General features: G+C 37.6%; 1 protein-coding gene across 3 annotated transcripts in view; it reads right to left on the minus strand.

The window, feature by feature from the left end:
- Positions 1-17730, minus strand: part of ITSN1 (intersectin 1) — a 249832-nt gene that overhangs the window by 113817 nt on the left and 118285 nt on the right. For 2 of the 3 annotated variants that reach the window (XM_081234959.1, XM_081234960.1), the window contains 2 exons: positions 11004-11091; positions 10730-10869 (listed from right to left, as the gene is read on the minus strand). In XM_081234959.1, coding sequence (XP_081091085.1) covers positions 10730-10869; positions 11004-11091 — 228 coding nt within the window. Of the gene's footprint in view, positions 1-5967; positions 6348-10729; positions 10870-11003; positions 11092-17730 lie in introns of those variants that run through there. The other variant, XM_081234961.1, reaches the window with a different exon arrangement.

Below are 17730 nucleotides of genomic sequence, written 5' to 3' on the forward strand. Positions count from 1 at the left end.
ATAGATGCAAAAATCCTCAACAATATACTAGCAGTCAGAATCCAACAACACATTAAAAGGATCATACACTATGATCAAGTGGCATTTATCCCAGGGATGCAAGGATTCTTCAACATACACAAATCAATCAGTGTGATACAGCATATTAACAAATTGAAGAATAAAAACCATATGATCATCTCAATAGATGCAGAAAAGCTTCTGAGAAAATTCAACAGAGTTTTTTTTATTATAAAAACTCTCCAGAAAGTGGGCATAGAGGGAAACTACCTCAACGTCATAAAGGCCATATACGACAAACCCACAGCAAACATCATTCTCAAAGGTGAAAAACTGAAAGCATTTCCTCTAAGATCAGGAACAAGACAAGGATGTCCACTCTCGCCACTATCATTTAACATAGTTTTGGAAGTCCTAGCCCCGGCAATCAGAGAAGAAAAAGAAATAAAAGGAAAACAAATTGGAAAAGAAGAAGTAAAACTGTCACTGTTTTCAGATGACATGATACTATACATAGAGAATCGTAAAGATGCCACCAGAAAACTACTAGAGCTAATCAATGAATCTGGTAAAGTTGTAGGATACAAAATTAATGCACAGAAATACCTTGCATTCCTATACACTAACAATGAAAGATCACAAAGAGAAATTAAGGAAACAATCCCATTCACATTTGCAACAAAAAGAATAAAATACCTAGGAATAAACCTACCTAAGGAGGTAAAAGACCTGTACTCCAAAAACTATAAGACAATGATGAAAGAAATCAAAGATCACACAAACAGATGGTGAGATATACCATGTTCTTGCATGGGAAGAATCAACACTGTGAGAATGACTACACCAAAGCAATCTGCAGATTCAATGTGCAATCCCTATCAAGTTACCAGTGGCATTTTTTACAGAACTAGAACAAAGTATCTTAAAATTTGTATGGAGATACAAGAGACCCCGAATAGCCAAAGCAATCTTGAGGGGAAAAAAACAGAGCTGGAGGAATCAGACTCCCTGACTTCAGACTATAGTACAAAGCTACAGTAATCAAGACAATATGGTACTGGCACAAAATGAGAAATATAGATCAATAGAACAGGATAGAAAGCCCAGAGATAAACCCATGCACCGATGGTCAACTAATCTATGACAAAGGAGACAAGGATATACAATGGAGAAAAGACAGCCTCTTCAATAAGTGGTGCTGAGAAAACTGGACAGCTACTTGCAAAAGAATGAAATCAGAACACTCCCTAACACCATACACAAAAATAAACTCAAAATGGATTAAAGACCTAAGTATATGTCTGGACACTATAAAACTCTTAGAGGTAAAGATAGGAAGAACATTCTTTGACATAAATCACAGCAAGATCTTTTTGACCCACCTCCTACAGTAATGGAAATTAAAACAAAAATAAACAAATGGGACCTAATGAAACTTAAACGCTTTTGCACAGTAAAGGAAACTATAAACAAAATGAAAAGACAACCCTCAGCATGGGAGAAAATATTTGCAAACGAATCAGTGGACCAAGGATTGATCTCCAAAATATATAAAGAGTTCATGCAGCTCAATATTAAAAAAACAAACACCCCAATCAAAAAATGGGCAGAAGACTTAAATAGACATTTCTCCAAAGAAGACACACAGATGGCCAAGAAGCACATGAAAATCTGCTCAACATCACTAATTATTAGAGAAATGCAAATAAAAACTACAATGAGGTATCACCTCACACCAGTTAGAATGGGCATCATCAGAAAATCTACAAACAACAGATGCTGGAGAGGGTGTGGAGAAAAGGGAACTCTCTTGCACTATAGGTGGGAATGTAAATTGATACAGCCACTATGGAGAATAGTATGGACGTTCCTTAAAAACTAAAAATAGAGTTACCATATGACCCAGCAATTCCGCTACTGGGCATATACCCCAACAAAACCATAATCCAAAAAGACACATGCACTCCAATGTTCATTGCAGCACTATTTACAATAGCCAGGTCATGGAAGCAACCTAAATGCCCATCAACAGACGAATGGATAAAAGAAAATGTGGTACATATATACAATGGAATATTACTCAGCCATAAAATGGAATGAAATTGGGTCATTTGTAGAGACATGGATGGACCTAGAGACTGTCATACAGAGTGAAGTAAGTCAGAAACAGAAAAACAAATATCGTATATTAACACATATATGTGGAATCTAGAAAAATAGTATAGATGAACCAGTGTGCAAGGCAGAAATAGAGACACAGATGTACAGAACAAACGTATGGACACCAAGGGGGGAAAGTGAAGGGGGTAGTGGTGGGATGAATTGGGAGATTGGGATTGACATATATACACTAATATGTATAAAATAGATAACTAATAAGAACCTGCTGTATAAAAAAATAATAATAAAATAAAATTCAAAAAAAAGAAGTATCCACCTGAACAATATGTATGGCTTTCCTTTTCATAAACATGACATTGCATAAAGGTTTGTGAAGAGAGAAAAAAAATGAACGAGCAATGGGGGGTGGGGGGGGCTAAAAAAGATTAGCAATTAATGAGAATATATTGCTAATTTGGTCATCTAACTTGTCTGAAGGATTACTCTGCTTCTGGTTTTTGCCTCAGGCTATCTCTTGGAAAAGAAAGACAAAACCAAACATACCTTGATTAATTACTAGAAATTCATGAACTCAACACTATAAATCAAAATAAAACTGTGGAGGACACATCTCCTATTTACAACAGTCTTGGTACTGTTAATATTAAATGGAACTCTTACAAAATTAATCTAGGTACCAGCAACAGAAATTGCAGGTGTTTTTGTCTAGACCTAATACCTACAGAAAGTTAGAAGCAGAAGTGCTTTTATTTATTTTTTTCCCCCACACTCCACCTAAGACACTCAGTTTGAATCTTTCCTGGCTTCCACAAAAAACTTCAATGAATGGCAGAAATCTCAAAGCCTCCAGACCCTCTTGTCCCTGGGGGTCAGCTTGATAAAGAAGAGTGCAATTGGCAGGTCCTTCTCTAAGCCTCTGTTTACTCATCTGCAAGACTTGGGAGGTAGTACCTGGCCTACCTACAGCAAAGGGAAGGTGCTATGAAGAGCAAACAAGTGAATCCATATGGAAGGAAATGCCTTGTAAACTGTCCCGTTTCTATACAAATGTTAGGGGGAGAGGGTAAGTTACAGATTTTACAGGTAGGCGTGCTTTTGTATAAATAAACATCACTTTACTTCTCACCCAGGGATATTGTGTAGCACACAATATGAGAATTTTTAAAAGGACTTTTGAGTCTTTAAATACAGTAACTTATTCCAATTAAGCGGTTGTGAAACAAATGGAAAGTTATTAAAGAAAGCCCATCAACAAACCCAATGAAGAGAGGGGAACTCCTATCTGTGTGGAAAAATCTGAAAAATGACCATTTCAAAAGAGAAATTTTACCCATATCAAGGTAAACTGATATTCCATTATTGCAAAATTAGAAAACGTATTCATTCTTGATGCAAGAAAAGTCAGAGGAGTATAAGAAAATATTGACTGGCTATTTAAATTCCAAAAAGGGGTATACTAACATTTAAAAACATGCTTAAATATTACTTCTCAATCTGTAGTCAGTATTTAACCAGATAGTAAGTCCAACTCCCCATGGAACAAGGCGGCAGTGAATGTATCATAAGTGCTATAGAAGAGCCAAAGAGGGATGAATTACGCAGCGTGTATGTGCATATGCGTCTGTGAAGGGGTGAGGAGACAGGCGAACAAAAAACGGGAGAAGAACTAGAAAACCCTGTGCTTTCTGCAATAGAAATAGCTAACGAAGAATCTTTTCCGATGTCTCCCAAGAGTCTTTGCTAGACACCCATATATTCCCAGAAAGAGAAAACGGACTCCATTTTGTCCTGAAAAATCTGTGTTTTCCCCAAATGTCTCAACTTTATTTATAAAGCAATATCCCATTGTTTTATTAAATACATGTCATCCTAAAGGATAAAATTGTCAAGGGGGTTGGCTAAAGAAGAGAATTAAAAAAAAAGTTTTTTTTTTCAAAGACTGAGTTCTGCTTTTGTCCCTTTCCAAAATCACCTTTTGTTAAGTATTTTTGAAAACCTTGAAAAGAAAAACCCACACTATTACTAAAAAACTCAACCAACCAACAAGCCTACTGGTATGGCACAGAATCTGATGTACAATGTCTGTTAACTATTTTGAGCCTTGGGAGTGTTCTAATTATTTTTCTACATTGAAGGGATCTGTGTAAAGTTTCCACAATCACAAGTACATTGAATGAGAGCTAGAGCATTTTATTACTTCTGTGCAAAAGAGGTCTTTTCAAAAGGATCATAGAGGTAAAAATAAAATTTAATCTTGAACAAACCATGAAACAGACAAACATTAATCTACTAACATAAGAAAGCAACACTGTAATTTGAATTCACACTGATTTCTCTTGCTGTCTCTGCATCTCCTCTTTCTGGATCTTTTTCTTTCCTTCCTTGTTTCCCTTCACATGCATTTTTTTCCTGACTTCTCATTCTGTTCTGCAGTTCCTTCTCCAGATCTTTTCTTTTCTCCCCTGGTTGCTAAACATTTTGCCTTTCACTGCCTTCATAATGAATGAGGCTGGCATGAAAGCAAGTGTCTGAAACCAAGAGCATAAAAGCCTTAATTAAGCCAAGAACCTTATTTACTATAACTGGCATTCTCATTTCAACAATTCTGTTCCTAGGAGCAATTTTTAGGACAGGTATCTTTACAAGCAGAGTTTATATTCTAACAGCCTCTTGTGTTCAACTTACAAAGCCTGGATTTCCCAAGTATATTAAGAAATATAATTCTTAATTCTGAATTAGTCCTAAATACATTTTTCTAAGAAATAAAATACTATCCCCTTTTGGAATAGTATACTGACTGTACTATCTGATGATGAAAATTTGCATATCAACCTAAATAAGTGTTTATCTTTCAAATTTCTGCAGCCACGTGGCAAATTCAATGATCTAAAATATGCTTGTTATAAAGACTACAGTATACAGTACCTTATCCAGCTTGTAGTTCAGAGCTTTCATCACACACACACACACACACACACACACACACACACACACACACACACAATTTGTCAAGAGGAAAGATTCACTCATACTTCAATGATGTATAATAGCTAATCATTATTAACTTTTACAAAAAAGGCTTAGCGCTTCATGGTGAATGCTGTCTTAGACACTGAGGACTCATCTGCACAGGGAAAACTGAAGCACAGAGCTGGAGATAGTTCACCATTCTTAGTCTGAGAAAGATGTGCACTGCTTGAGTAGGGCATGGAGACCTTTAGAAAGAAGTCTAAGTGGATGACGCAGCCCAGGAGAACTGCCAGGCACTACTACAACACTGCCTCCTGCACTGCCACTGACTGGAAGAAAGAAATGCTCCAATGTAAATGCCATTCATGTTACGACTTGGCCAGTACACAGTGACTAGATGGGAACCAACAAGGACTCAACTTTCCAACATGAAACACAACATCCAGCCTTTTTGTGTGGATTCTCTTTATTTGGCTGACAGTGGAGCCCTGAAAACTGTAAGCTGTACTTTATGTTGCTGCTCTGTATCATAGTGGTCTTTAAAGCATGGGACATTAAGCTATCAGGGCCAAGGAAAACTGTTACAGTAACTACTAACATTGCCAAAGGCAAGCAGTCAAATGCTGCTGCCTAATAAGTCCCTACTGGTAATGGTATTTGACACTTGTTAGAGCCACAATTTTACACCTATAGCTAAGCACTGTATATAAGAAAAATAACTATCAGAATGATTCTATGTGCCTAAAAGGCAGACAGATTCTCCTAAAAATGTTGAGAGCTTTAATTTTCCTGTAAAACAAGGTAAAAAGAGAAAAGTCATAGATAAGTGATAATTTTATTTTTTTAATAAATTTATTTGTTTTTATTTTTGGCTGCGTTGGGTCTCTGTTGCTGCACGCGGGCTTTCTCTAGTTGCGGCAAGTGGGGGATACTCTTTGATGGGGTGCGCAGGCTTCTCTTGTTGCGGAGCATGGGCTCTAGGCACGCAGGCTTCCGTAGTTGTGGCACACAGACTCAACAGTTGTAGCTCGTGGGCTCTAGAGTGCAGACTCAGTAGTTGTGGCACACAGGCTTAGTTGCTCCACGGTACGTGGGATCTTCCCGGACCAGGGCTCAAACCCATGTCCCTTGCATTGGCAGGAGGACTCTTAACCACTGCGTCGCCAGGGAAGTCCCAATAATCAATAATTTTAAATTGAAGTTTCTAGGCCACGAATATGAGAAGACTTTCGATTCCTTAGCATGAGAAATATTTGCTGCATATACAACACATTTTAAAAGCAGAAAATTTGTTAAACAAATTTGGTCCACTGAATTAAAGCTACTTCAGGAAGGTTTAATTCATCCTGGCAATAATTACTAACAAAATCAATTATTCCTGGTTAAATCGTTGGTTAAAATTTTCATTTGATCATCAAACATTTACTGTTCACACAAAAGGCAGTAAAAATACAAAATCTATCAATTGGAAATTTGAGCACAAAAGCTTCAGTATCAGAGTGCTATCATTTCCCCCCTTTTTGCTAGACCTACAAAAGCCAAGTTTATTCCCTCTGTTTCTTTTTTTAAGTAATTCTTCGCTTTGGGTGATAAATTAGAAAGACACTTACGTCTTGGGATCAATTTTGGAAAACATAAATATCGTATCTATGAGGAAGATATCTACTAAAATGCATGAAAAAAATAGTCTTTTCTAAAAGGAGAAAAAGAGTCCTCAATTTCCATGAGATCAGATAGAAACGTAAAGGTCCAAGATTCTAGCGACCTTATATTCCACAGCCCTGAATAACACTTCCCCAGAACTGAAGTATGCTTTATATTTTCAGTAGGTGGCTACCAATATGAAGCAAATACCTGTCAATCTAACTGCAAAAGGAATTGTTTTCCTCTTTAATTGAATTAAAGTAGTTCTTGTTTAACTGAAGAAAAAAGGAGAGATTCTCAAAAGAATGAATCTCAACTAGACATCTGGTAGATACAACTAATCCAGACTGCATATTAAAAAAAAGAATAAAAGGAAAAAGCATACCTACCCTCTAAACTCTTTCTCATTCAAGAAACTAAATATAATTATACTTCCCAATCCCAGTCTTATGCTTAAGAATCTGGGCTAAAGCAGGGTGCTATTGTTCCCTACATGACCTTATCCCCGAGGAACTGGACATGACCTTGAGTGTGCATCAAAAGAAGTGAATGGCTTATTGTAAGTAGTTTTGTATCAAAGGAACTATGAGAGTTGGATTTTGCTAAACTGAACCCTCATTTATGGAGCCAGCCATTGAATATAGGTTTAATGTTCCGATCAACTAATTTTAAAACTTTGCACTCCGGGGCTTCCCTGGTGGCGCAGTGGTTGAGAGTCCGCCTGCCGATGCAGGGGACACGGGTTCGTGCCCCGGTCTGGGAAGATCCCACATGCCGCGGAGCGGCTGGGCCCGTGAGCCATGGCCGCTGAGCCTGCGCCTCCGGAGCCTGTGCTCTGCGACGGGAGAGGCCACAGCAGTGAGAGGCCCGCATGCCACAAAAAAAAAAAAAAAAAAAAACAACAACTTTGCACTCCGTAAGGTATTTCTCCAGTGTCACCATATTAGTTGATAATGAGTGAATTAAACTTTCTTTCTCTAGATGAACACTCTATACGAATATAAAACAAAACTAAGTCCGAATTTCTTTTCTATACTCTCCAGGCTGGTTTCCTTTTAGGAGAGGAAGGTTTAGGATGGAGCAAATTCACACCATCAAATTAGATGTGTGGAATGACTGGGCAGTTGAACTGTTTCACTGTCAGCAAGGTAGAAGTAATTTTTGCATCAATAGTGAAGATGCTGTAAAGGCACTGCTGTATCAAGGGAGACATGGAAGAAATCCCAAAGGGTCAGAATGTGGCTCTCTTGGTCCATCACAAGAAACTATAGCTGCTAGTGAATATATGCTCTAAAGTCAGAAAAAAAAAAAAGCTTCATATTCTCCAAGGTGACTACAAAAAAGAAAAATTGGCAGGAGATACTCAATAGTTACTTAAATCTGCCTCTGAGTTGTCCAAATCAAATTATAAATCTTTTGATTCTTCAATGTAACTGTTTCTGCTTTGGTCTCACCAGGTTTGAGAGGAATAATAGAAATAATAACCGTCAGGTAACATAATATAGTCACTAAGTCCTCCAAACGAGTTTTAAATAACAAAACAATATAGCTACATACTGGCTTGTGATTCTTTTTTTACTCTCCACATTGACTTAAATTTAAAGTAACAATGGAAAACTAAAATAAAAATTACAACAGAAAGGAATGTTCTTATTTTAAAAATAAGTATATTTGGAAAAGGGGCTAGTGGAATAAAGGGCTAAAAAATTAGCCTTTGTATAAGCAACTCTCTGATACTGAAGGCAGCATTAGTCAACTAAACACAGTAAGAGTGACAAACACCACATTTTAAGGGTGTTCTCTACAGCAATGACAACAGTAATTCAATAGCCAAAATACAGCCAAAATAATCTGTAAGTCTTCTAGGTGTTATCAAAAATCACCCACCAGGGACACTTCCCGGGTGGCGCAGTGGATAAGACTCTGTGCTCCCAATGCAGGGGACCCGGGTTCGATCCCTGGTCAGGGAACAAGATCCCACATGCATGCCACAACTCAGAGTTTGCATGCTGCAACTAAGGAGCCCTGGAGCCGCAACTAAGGAGTCCACCTGCCAGAACTAAGACCCAGTGCAACCAAAAAAAGAAAAAAAAAATCATCCACCAGAGTACCCCTTCCTTCCTTCCTCCCTCCCTTTCTATCTCTCTCTCTCTCTCTCTTTCTTTCTTTCTTGCCACACTGCAGCTTGTGGGATATTAGTTTCCCAAGCAGGGATCGAACCTGGGCCCCTGGCAGTGAGAACGCCGAGTCTTAACCACTGAACCGCCAGGGAATTCATCAGAGTATCATTTTCTAAAATGTGTGAACCTTGTTTGGGGTCGAACTTCTATAGAAAGGAACCTTAAGATTAAGGCAGAAATCTAGAGTACTGCCTGGGTTCAGAAGATACCTGAGGGCTTCCCTGGTGGCGCAGTGGTTGAGAGTCCGCCTGCCGATGCAGGGGACGCGGGTTCGTGCCCCAGTACGGGAAGATCCCACGTGCCGCGAAGCGGTTGGGCCTGTGAGCCATGGCTGCTGAGCCTGTGCGTCCGGAGCCTGTGCTCCGCAACGGGAGAGGCCACAACAGTGAGAGGCCCGCGCACCGAAAAAAAAAAAAAAAAGAAGATACCTGAATACTTAACAGTTTATAATCCAAGAGACTATTAGAAAGGACTACAAGCTTGCACTAGTGCCATATTCCTTTTGCGTGAAATAGTGACGTCATAAGACAGTTAACATGTTTCTATTGTACTTATTATTCTAGAGAAGGAGAACTGATAGCCGTACTTCCAATACTTACATGTGACACAATCATACGTGTACAAATATAGAAAAAATATATATAGTACATACACACATGCACACAAATACATATTCTGTGTAAGCATGAAAGCAAAAAAAACCCCAAACACTAAGTTTACTCAAATAATATTTCCCCTAAGATCACTTTCCTGGAATTGTATAATTGAGAAAAGCTTATTACTTATTACTCTGAAAAAACAGTACAAATACCTCGAACTCAAATGTCTAGACAATTTGGCCTAGAATCACAATTCAAAAGTCAACTAAAAATCTCAAATATGCTTTCTAATTTGTTTTTCTATTTCTACTAATGAAGAATAGGATTTTAACTTTTTCCTAGTGTCAAAAGCTAAATTGGTCAGAATCAAGTATGAAGGATTTTAGGTTGGAAAAAGAAAATATTTGAGAAAAACCAGTGTAAAATCCAACTTTTTATAAGAACATAACTGATTAAAAACTCCAATATCTACTTAAATCTAAAGTATATGATTGTTATTGATAGGAAATGAGCTGTTTGCACGCCAAGAAATTTTATTACAAGATAATAATCATTCTTAAGATGATAAAGTTCTAAAGTTAAATCAAAAGCACCAAATCAGAAAAAGGCTGTGATCTAACTACTTTTACATTCCCTAAGAGCTTTGGCATTTTCCTGAGTTTTACTGTGTAAATATGACAAAACCATACACCACTTCTGCCACAAAGACAAAAGCAATTACTCCATTAAACAATAATATTTTAAAATGTGAGGTGACAAAATAAAGATTTATATTCAAGTACAATCTTGAAGGTAAAAAGTGGAAGAAAAATTCTTAGTTTTAAAAGAGACAACAGTTTCTTTTCAGTAGTCTTCAAAGAACATAAGAAAGATGAAGCTTTTGGAGCCTAGCTTTTGGAAATTCAACTTGATGTAGTTCTCAGTAGACAAAAGGATGAAGATGTGTTCAAATGTAATTCAGGTAAAAGACAGATGTCATGTTGGAGCCATTCACTCAGCCCTAATTTAGAGATGCCAAATTCATTTTTATATTTTAAAGGAGAAAAATTCAACTTAGATTGTTTAATGTTTATCCATAAATGTGAAGGCTTTCATGAAGGCTGACAAACCAGCCTAATAAATTTTTCAGCCTGGGATCAAATATCAACTAATCATCTGGCCAGTTAGAAAAATTAAAAAGTAAGACATACATGTAGGCACACACAGAATAGTTACCTTCAGTTGATTATTGAAAATATCAATCTCCTGTAGTTTTGATCTAGTTTCTTTCTCTACTTCATCCAGTTGATCTCGTAGCTGCTGCCGAGCTAGTTCTTTTGCTTCTAAGGCTCTTTTGAGTGTAAGAAGTGAATCTCCTGTTTTAGAAAAACATCACAAGATAAGAAAAACAAACTCGCAGTGAGGAAAAATGGTTTTTAACGTTCTCATTTCAATTAAGAAAATTCTTGCCAGTAAAAAGGGAAAAAGTCAACTTTTATAAAACACCTACTGTGCAAACTGTTCTGCTGAACTTGTTTCAATTGGTCATTGAGTATCTGTTTTTCTGGAATAAGTCTTCCAAGCATTTGCTGAGACTCCTAGGAGAGAAAGAGAACACAGCAGTGAATGATGGAGAAAACTACCATGTTTCCTCATCCCTCAAAGACTCTCCTAATCTCAACCTGAATCCTCTACAGTGAAACTGTCAGGGTGGTTTCACAACTCAGCAGAGAAAATGGAAAGCAATGATCTCTCAATTGCACTGGGATCAAATGCAAATGCAGTGACCCTGCTGTTTGCAAACTGACTCAGTAGTTTAAACAGGAACTGTTCTGTCCTGAACTTTGAGCCTTAATAGGGTTGAACTGGATTACCATACACCTGAAGTTGGAAACAGAAATCAAAAAAGGACTTTTAACAATCAGAATCTTAGCTGCCATATATGTTTGTCCAACACTCAGGATAGAGGCACAATTTTAAACAGCTACACAAAAATCTTGAACCAACTATTTTTTAACTGACATAGATAAAAGCTAAACCACATTGTACAAGGCTATTTGGAGTTATCATGGGTGACTTGACAAGCAATTGTATTTGCCTAAGTTCAGCTGAAATGATTCAATATAGTTTCTACACATTTTAGAAAAAGGACAGATTTTCCAGCCTTTATTAAGGAATATTTGACGTTTATTTTTACTTTGGTTTGAGAAAAAAATCTCTGTGTATTAACTTTTGGCTTGAAAAAATAAAAATGTCAATTAAAAATTTTCACTGGAGGCTAAGAACCAGTCCCTTTCTGGAACAACCACCTTTAGATACAGACTGGCTTGTGTGTAATAAATCTTTGTGTACTATATGTCTGAACAGTAGATACAGCTCAACAGAGAGGATTTGGTAGCATCTTCTCATATGAATAATCCACAAAAACACATATACCCCCCATCCCCCAAAATTTGAGAAAAACAGAATACAAAAATTGATCATTTTCCCAAAAAAGCATAGCCAACTAAGCTTCTCCTCTGTTCTCCTTGCTAAATTAAGGCAAGGCCTCTTACCCAATCCCAAAGATTCTTTCCTGAACCAGGACAAACAATGAAGGATCAAGATGAAGCCTGGCTCAGATCACTCAGATTGTTTCACTTATTTAAACGTTACTTTTAAATGGACTACCTGAGTTTCGAAAATAGGTCAAACCAATATGAAGGGCTACCTGACTCATTTGCAAAGCAAGAATTTGCTAATTACTGTAAAGAAAGGAAACCGATTTCTCACTGCCTACTATGTACCTGCCTTTCTTCAAACCATGTATTATTTTTAACTTCACTATTTTTTCAGGAGCCTTGATTTGTATTTTATTACCAATAACTGAATATACTAAGCATCAATCTTAAATAATAAAAATATGTTTGGACACAGAGCATTCAGTGAGATAATAAACAAACACATGGCCTTCACTCCTAAATTTTCAACAGAATATTTTATGAAACTTCTCATAGTTAATGAAAGACACAGAAAAACAGTTACCACAGAAAAGAATACACTTTTAAAAGGTGCATGCATTTAAAAATATTTTCAAACAATTTCTAGCAGTGAACTTCTGATACTGTTTACATTATATGTCATATCCTAATATCTCAAATCGATTAGGACTTCAGTGATAATCAGTAAGGAGGACACAGAAGACATGAACGACATCATGAATCAACTTGATCGACTGACATTTACAGGACACCCTACCCAACTTCAACAGAGTACACATTCTTTACAAGTGCACATGGAATATTCACCAAGACAGATCAAATGCTGGGCCATAACATAAGACTCAATAAACTTAAAAGGGTTAAAATCATACAGAGTATGTTCACAGATCATATCATAAATAAATCAGAAATCAATAACACAAATGGAAAAAAAATCCAAGCATTTGGAAACTAAACAGCATAATTCTAAATAACCCATCAGAGAAATGACAAAGGAAATTTTAAAAAAGGTTTTGAATTGAGTGGATTTAAAAATACAACATATTCATATGGCTATGACAATGCTTTGAAGGAATTATATAGCTTAAAATGTTACACATTATCAGAAATGAAGAAAGATCCAAATTCAATAATTTAAGCTTCCTCCTTACGAGGCTAGAAAAAAGCAAATTAAACCCAAAATAAAGAGATGGAAGGAAATAATAAGAAGCCTAAGTCAATGAAATAGAAAACAGACACACCACAGAGAAAAAAAAAAAAATCTAGGGCTTCCCTGGTGGCGCAGTGGTTGAGAGTCCGCCTGCCGATGCAGGGGACACGGGTTCGTGCCCCTATCCCGGAAGATCCCACATGCCGCGGAGCGGCTGGGCCCGCGAGCCATGGCCGCGGAGCCTGTGTGTCCGGAGCCTGTGCTCCGCAACGGGAGAGGCCACAGCAGTGAGAGGCCCGCGTACAGCAAAAAAAAAAAAAAAAAAAAAAAAAAAAAAAATCTATAAAACGAAAACCTTTAAAAAAAAATCAATCAATAAACCCAATATGCTCCTAGCTAGATTGATGGAGTAAAGGAGGAGGAGGGGAAGGGAGAGGAGGAAGAGAAGGAGAAAGGGGAGGGAGAGAAGGAAGAAGGAGAGGAGGAGTTGGAGTGGGAGAGAAAAGATACAAATTCCCAATATCAGGAATGAAAGAAGTAACACCACTACAGATACTACAGACTTGCAAAGAATAATAAGAGGATATTATAAACAATTTTATACAAATAAATCTGTTAACTTAGACGAAATGTTCAAATTCATTGCAAGATACAAAATTATCAAAACAGACCAAAGAACAAATAGAAAACTGGAATAGCCTTGTGTCAATATCTATTGAATAAATTTTGCAATTAAAAGTTCTACCACAAACAAGACTCCAGACCCAGAAGGCTTCACTAGTGAATGCCACCAAAAATTTAAGGAAGAAACACAGTTATCCCTCAGTATCCATCGGGGATTGGTTCCAGGATCCTCTCAATAGCAAAATCTGAGACTGCTCAAGTCCCTTATATTAAAATGGCATAGTGCAATCGGCCTCCCGAATCCTTTAATCTGCACATTTGGACCAACTGATCTGATACTGGAACCTGACAACTATTCCAGGAGGTGAGAGAAAGTTTTATAGAAATATACAGCATTTTAAGAGACAAGCTGATGGGGTTAGCTAGGAAGGCAGTGTAGTGTCAAGGTTGGAAGTAAAGTCTTGAAGTCACATAGATCTGGATTTGAATTTGGATTCCTATTTCCCAGCCAGAAACTGAATGCCAGAAACTGATTCTAGAATGTTCCCTTCTCGAATCTTCACTTTCTCACATATAACATGAGAGTAATGATAGTGCCCTTACCAGATTACTGTGGGACTCTATTAAATATCCACATTAAGGTCTTAGCACTGAGAACACTGACACATGCCAGCCTTTGATAAATGGTAGCTACCACTACAGTCAGTCCACCATATCTGGATTCAACCAGCCTAGGATCGAATTTCAATCCAAATACGCCAATATGGAAGGACTACAGTACTATCTGTTTTACATAAAGGAATTGAGCACCCACAGATTTTGGTATCCCCAGGCAACTTGGAACCAGTGCCCCCACAGATATCAAGGAAAGACTACTATCATATATTTTTAGAAACTAAAAGAGAAAAGAATACCCTACAGCTTAGTTTCTTATTTATTACCCTGATACCAAAGCTAGACAAGGACATTATGAGAAATCGATAAACTAATATCCTTCATGAATTTCAATAGAGACCCCTAATAACAGCAAGTTGAATCCAGCAAAATGTTTGTTAAACAATAATACACCATGACCAAGTGCAGTTTACCCCAAGAATGGAAGGTTGGTTTAACATTCAAATATCGCCATATTAACAAAATAAAGGAGAAAATAAACACATAAACATCTCAATAAATGCAGGAAAAAAGAATATGACCCAATTCAACACCCATTCATGATAAAAACTGTCAGCAAACAAGGAAAAAAAGGGAAGTTCCCCACCCTAATAAAGGGCATCAATCAAAAAAAACCTACAGTTAACATCATACTTCATGGTGAGAGACTGAATGCTTTGCTCCTAAGATCAAGAACAAGACTCTCACCACTTCTATTCAACACAGTACTAAAGGTTGTAATCAATGCAGTTAAGACAAAAAAAGAAATAAAAGGCGTATAGATTGGAAAAAAAATAAAGTTATGGTGGTACAGTGGTTAAGACTCCATGCTCCCAATGCAGGGGGCCCGGGTTCAACCCCTGGTCAGGGAACTAGAACCCACATGCATGCCACAACTAAGAGTTTGCAAGCCACAAGTGAGGAGCCCGCCTGCCACAACTAAGACCTGGTGCAACCAAATGAATAAATAAACAAATATTTTTAAAAAAAAGAAAAAGAAGAAATAAAGTTGTCCTTATTCACAATGTTTACGCATGTAGAAATTCTAAGGAAGCTACAATAAAGCTATTAGAACTAATAAATGAGTTAGGCAATATCACACATATAATGTCAAGATATGAAAATGAATTGTTTCTATATACTGGCATCAAACAACTGTAAATTGAAATTAAAATATGTAATACACAATAGCATCAAAAACCTTGAAATAGGGCTTCCCTGGTGGTGCAGTGTTGAGGATCTGCCTGCCAGTGCAGGGGACATGGGTTTGAGCCCTGGTCCAGGAAGATCCCACATGCCGCGGAGCAACTAGGCCCGAGAGCCATGGCCGCTGAGCCTGCGCGTCTCGAGCCTGTGCTCTGCAACAAGAGAGGCCGCGACAGCGAAAGGCCCGCACACTGCGATGAGGAGTGGCCCCCACTTGCTGCAACTAGAGAAAGCCTGCACACAGAAACGAAGACCCAACACAGCAAAAATAAATAAATAAATAAATTTATTTAAAAAAAAAAAAAAAACCTTGAAATAATTAGGGCTAAACTTTACAAAATACGTACAAGACTTGTACACTGAAAACTACAAAACACTGCTGTAAGAAATTTGTAACAACCCAAATAAAATTAAGAGATATACTGTTAAGACTCAATGTTGTTAAGATGTCATTTCTTCCCGTACTGATCTATAAATTCAATGGAATTCCAATAAAAACTCTAAGTACCTTTGTAAAAACCGAGATGATGATTTTAAAAGCTTCTGTGGAAATGTAAAGGACCTAAAATAGCCAAAATAATTTGAAAAAGAAAAATACTGAAGAACTCACACTACCTGATTTCAAAAATTATTATAAAACTAAAATTATCAACAGAGTGAAATACTGGTGAAAGGATAGACATAGATCAAAGGAACAGAAGAGAATCTAGAAAAGGTTTTTTACAAATGTGGTTAACTGATTATCAGCAAGCTACCAAGGCAATTCAATGGGGGAAAAGGACAGTGTTTTTAATAAATGTTGCTAGAACAACTGGGCGTTGGTACGGAAAAAAACGAACCTCACCCCTTACCTTACACTTAAGTAAAAATGAACCTGAAATGGATCACAGACCTAAACATGTAATATAAAAGGGTAAAACTTCTGGAAGAAAAGATAAGAGAAAATATCTGCAACCTTGGGATAGTCAAAGATTTCTTGCATCGAACACGGAAAGTGTAAACCATAAAAGAAAAAAATGAATAAATTGAACTTTCCCAACATTAAACATGTCTGCCCTTTAAAGAACACCATTACAAAAATGAAAACGTAAGCCACAGACTGGGCGAAAATGTTTGCAAAACATCTATCTTACAAAGGACTTCTGGGACTTCCCTGGTGGTGCAGTGGTTAAGATTCCACGCCCCTAATGCAGAGGGCCCAGGTTCAATCCCTGGTCAAGGAACTAGATCCCACATGCATGCCGCAACTAAGAGTTTGCATGCCACAACTAAGGAGCCAGCAAGCTGCAACTAAGGAGCCCTCCCGCCACAACTAAGGAGCACACGTGCCACAACTAAGGAGCCAGCGAGCCACAACTAAGGAGCCTGTGAGCTGCAACTAAGGAGCCTACCTGACACAACTAAGACCCGGCACAACCAAATAAATAAATAAATAATTTTTTTTTAAAAAAAGGACTTCTTACAAGAATATATAAAGAACTTTGATAATATGCTAAACAACCTACTAAAAAATGAGCTAAAGATTTTTTCACAAAAGACACAGAAGAAGATGCATACTAATACACATATGAAACAATGACCCACATCAATTAGCCTGAAGGAAAATGCAAATTAAAGCCACATGAGATATTGTTACACACACACCAGAGATGTTAAAATTAAAAATAATGGCAATATCAAGTGTTGACAAGAATGAGGAACAACTGAAGGACTCATACACTCCTGGTGAGAATGTAAAATGGTACAACCACTTTGCAAACAATTTGATAGTTCCTGATAGGGTTAAACACATACTTACATGACATAGTAATTCCACTCCTAAAATTTAACCAAGAGAAGTAAAACACATTTCCACATAAAGTTGTATAAGTAAATACTCATTGCAGCTTAATTCATAAAGTCCCAAACCAGGGACTTCCCTGGTGGTGCAGTGGTTAGGAATCTGCCTGCTGGTGCAGGGGACGCGGGTTTGATCCCTGGTCCGGGAAGATCCCACGTGCCTCTGAGCAACTGAGCCCTTGCACCACAACTATTGAGCCTGCGCTCTAGAGCCCGCGAGCCACAGCTACTGAATCCCGTGTGCCTAGAGCCCGTGCTCCACAACGAGAAGCCACTGCTATGAG

This window comes from Mesoplodon bidens, assembly GCF_964165515.1.
Source record: "Mesoplodon bidens genome assembly, chromosome: 5".
Classification (NCBI taxonomy): Eukaryota; Metazoa; Chordata; class Mammalia; order Artiodactyla; family Ziphiidae; genus Mesoplodon; species Mesoplodon bidens.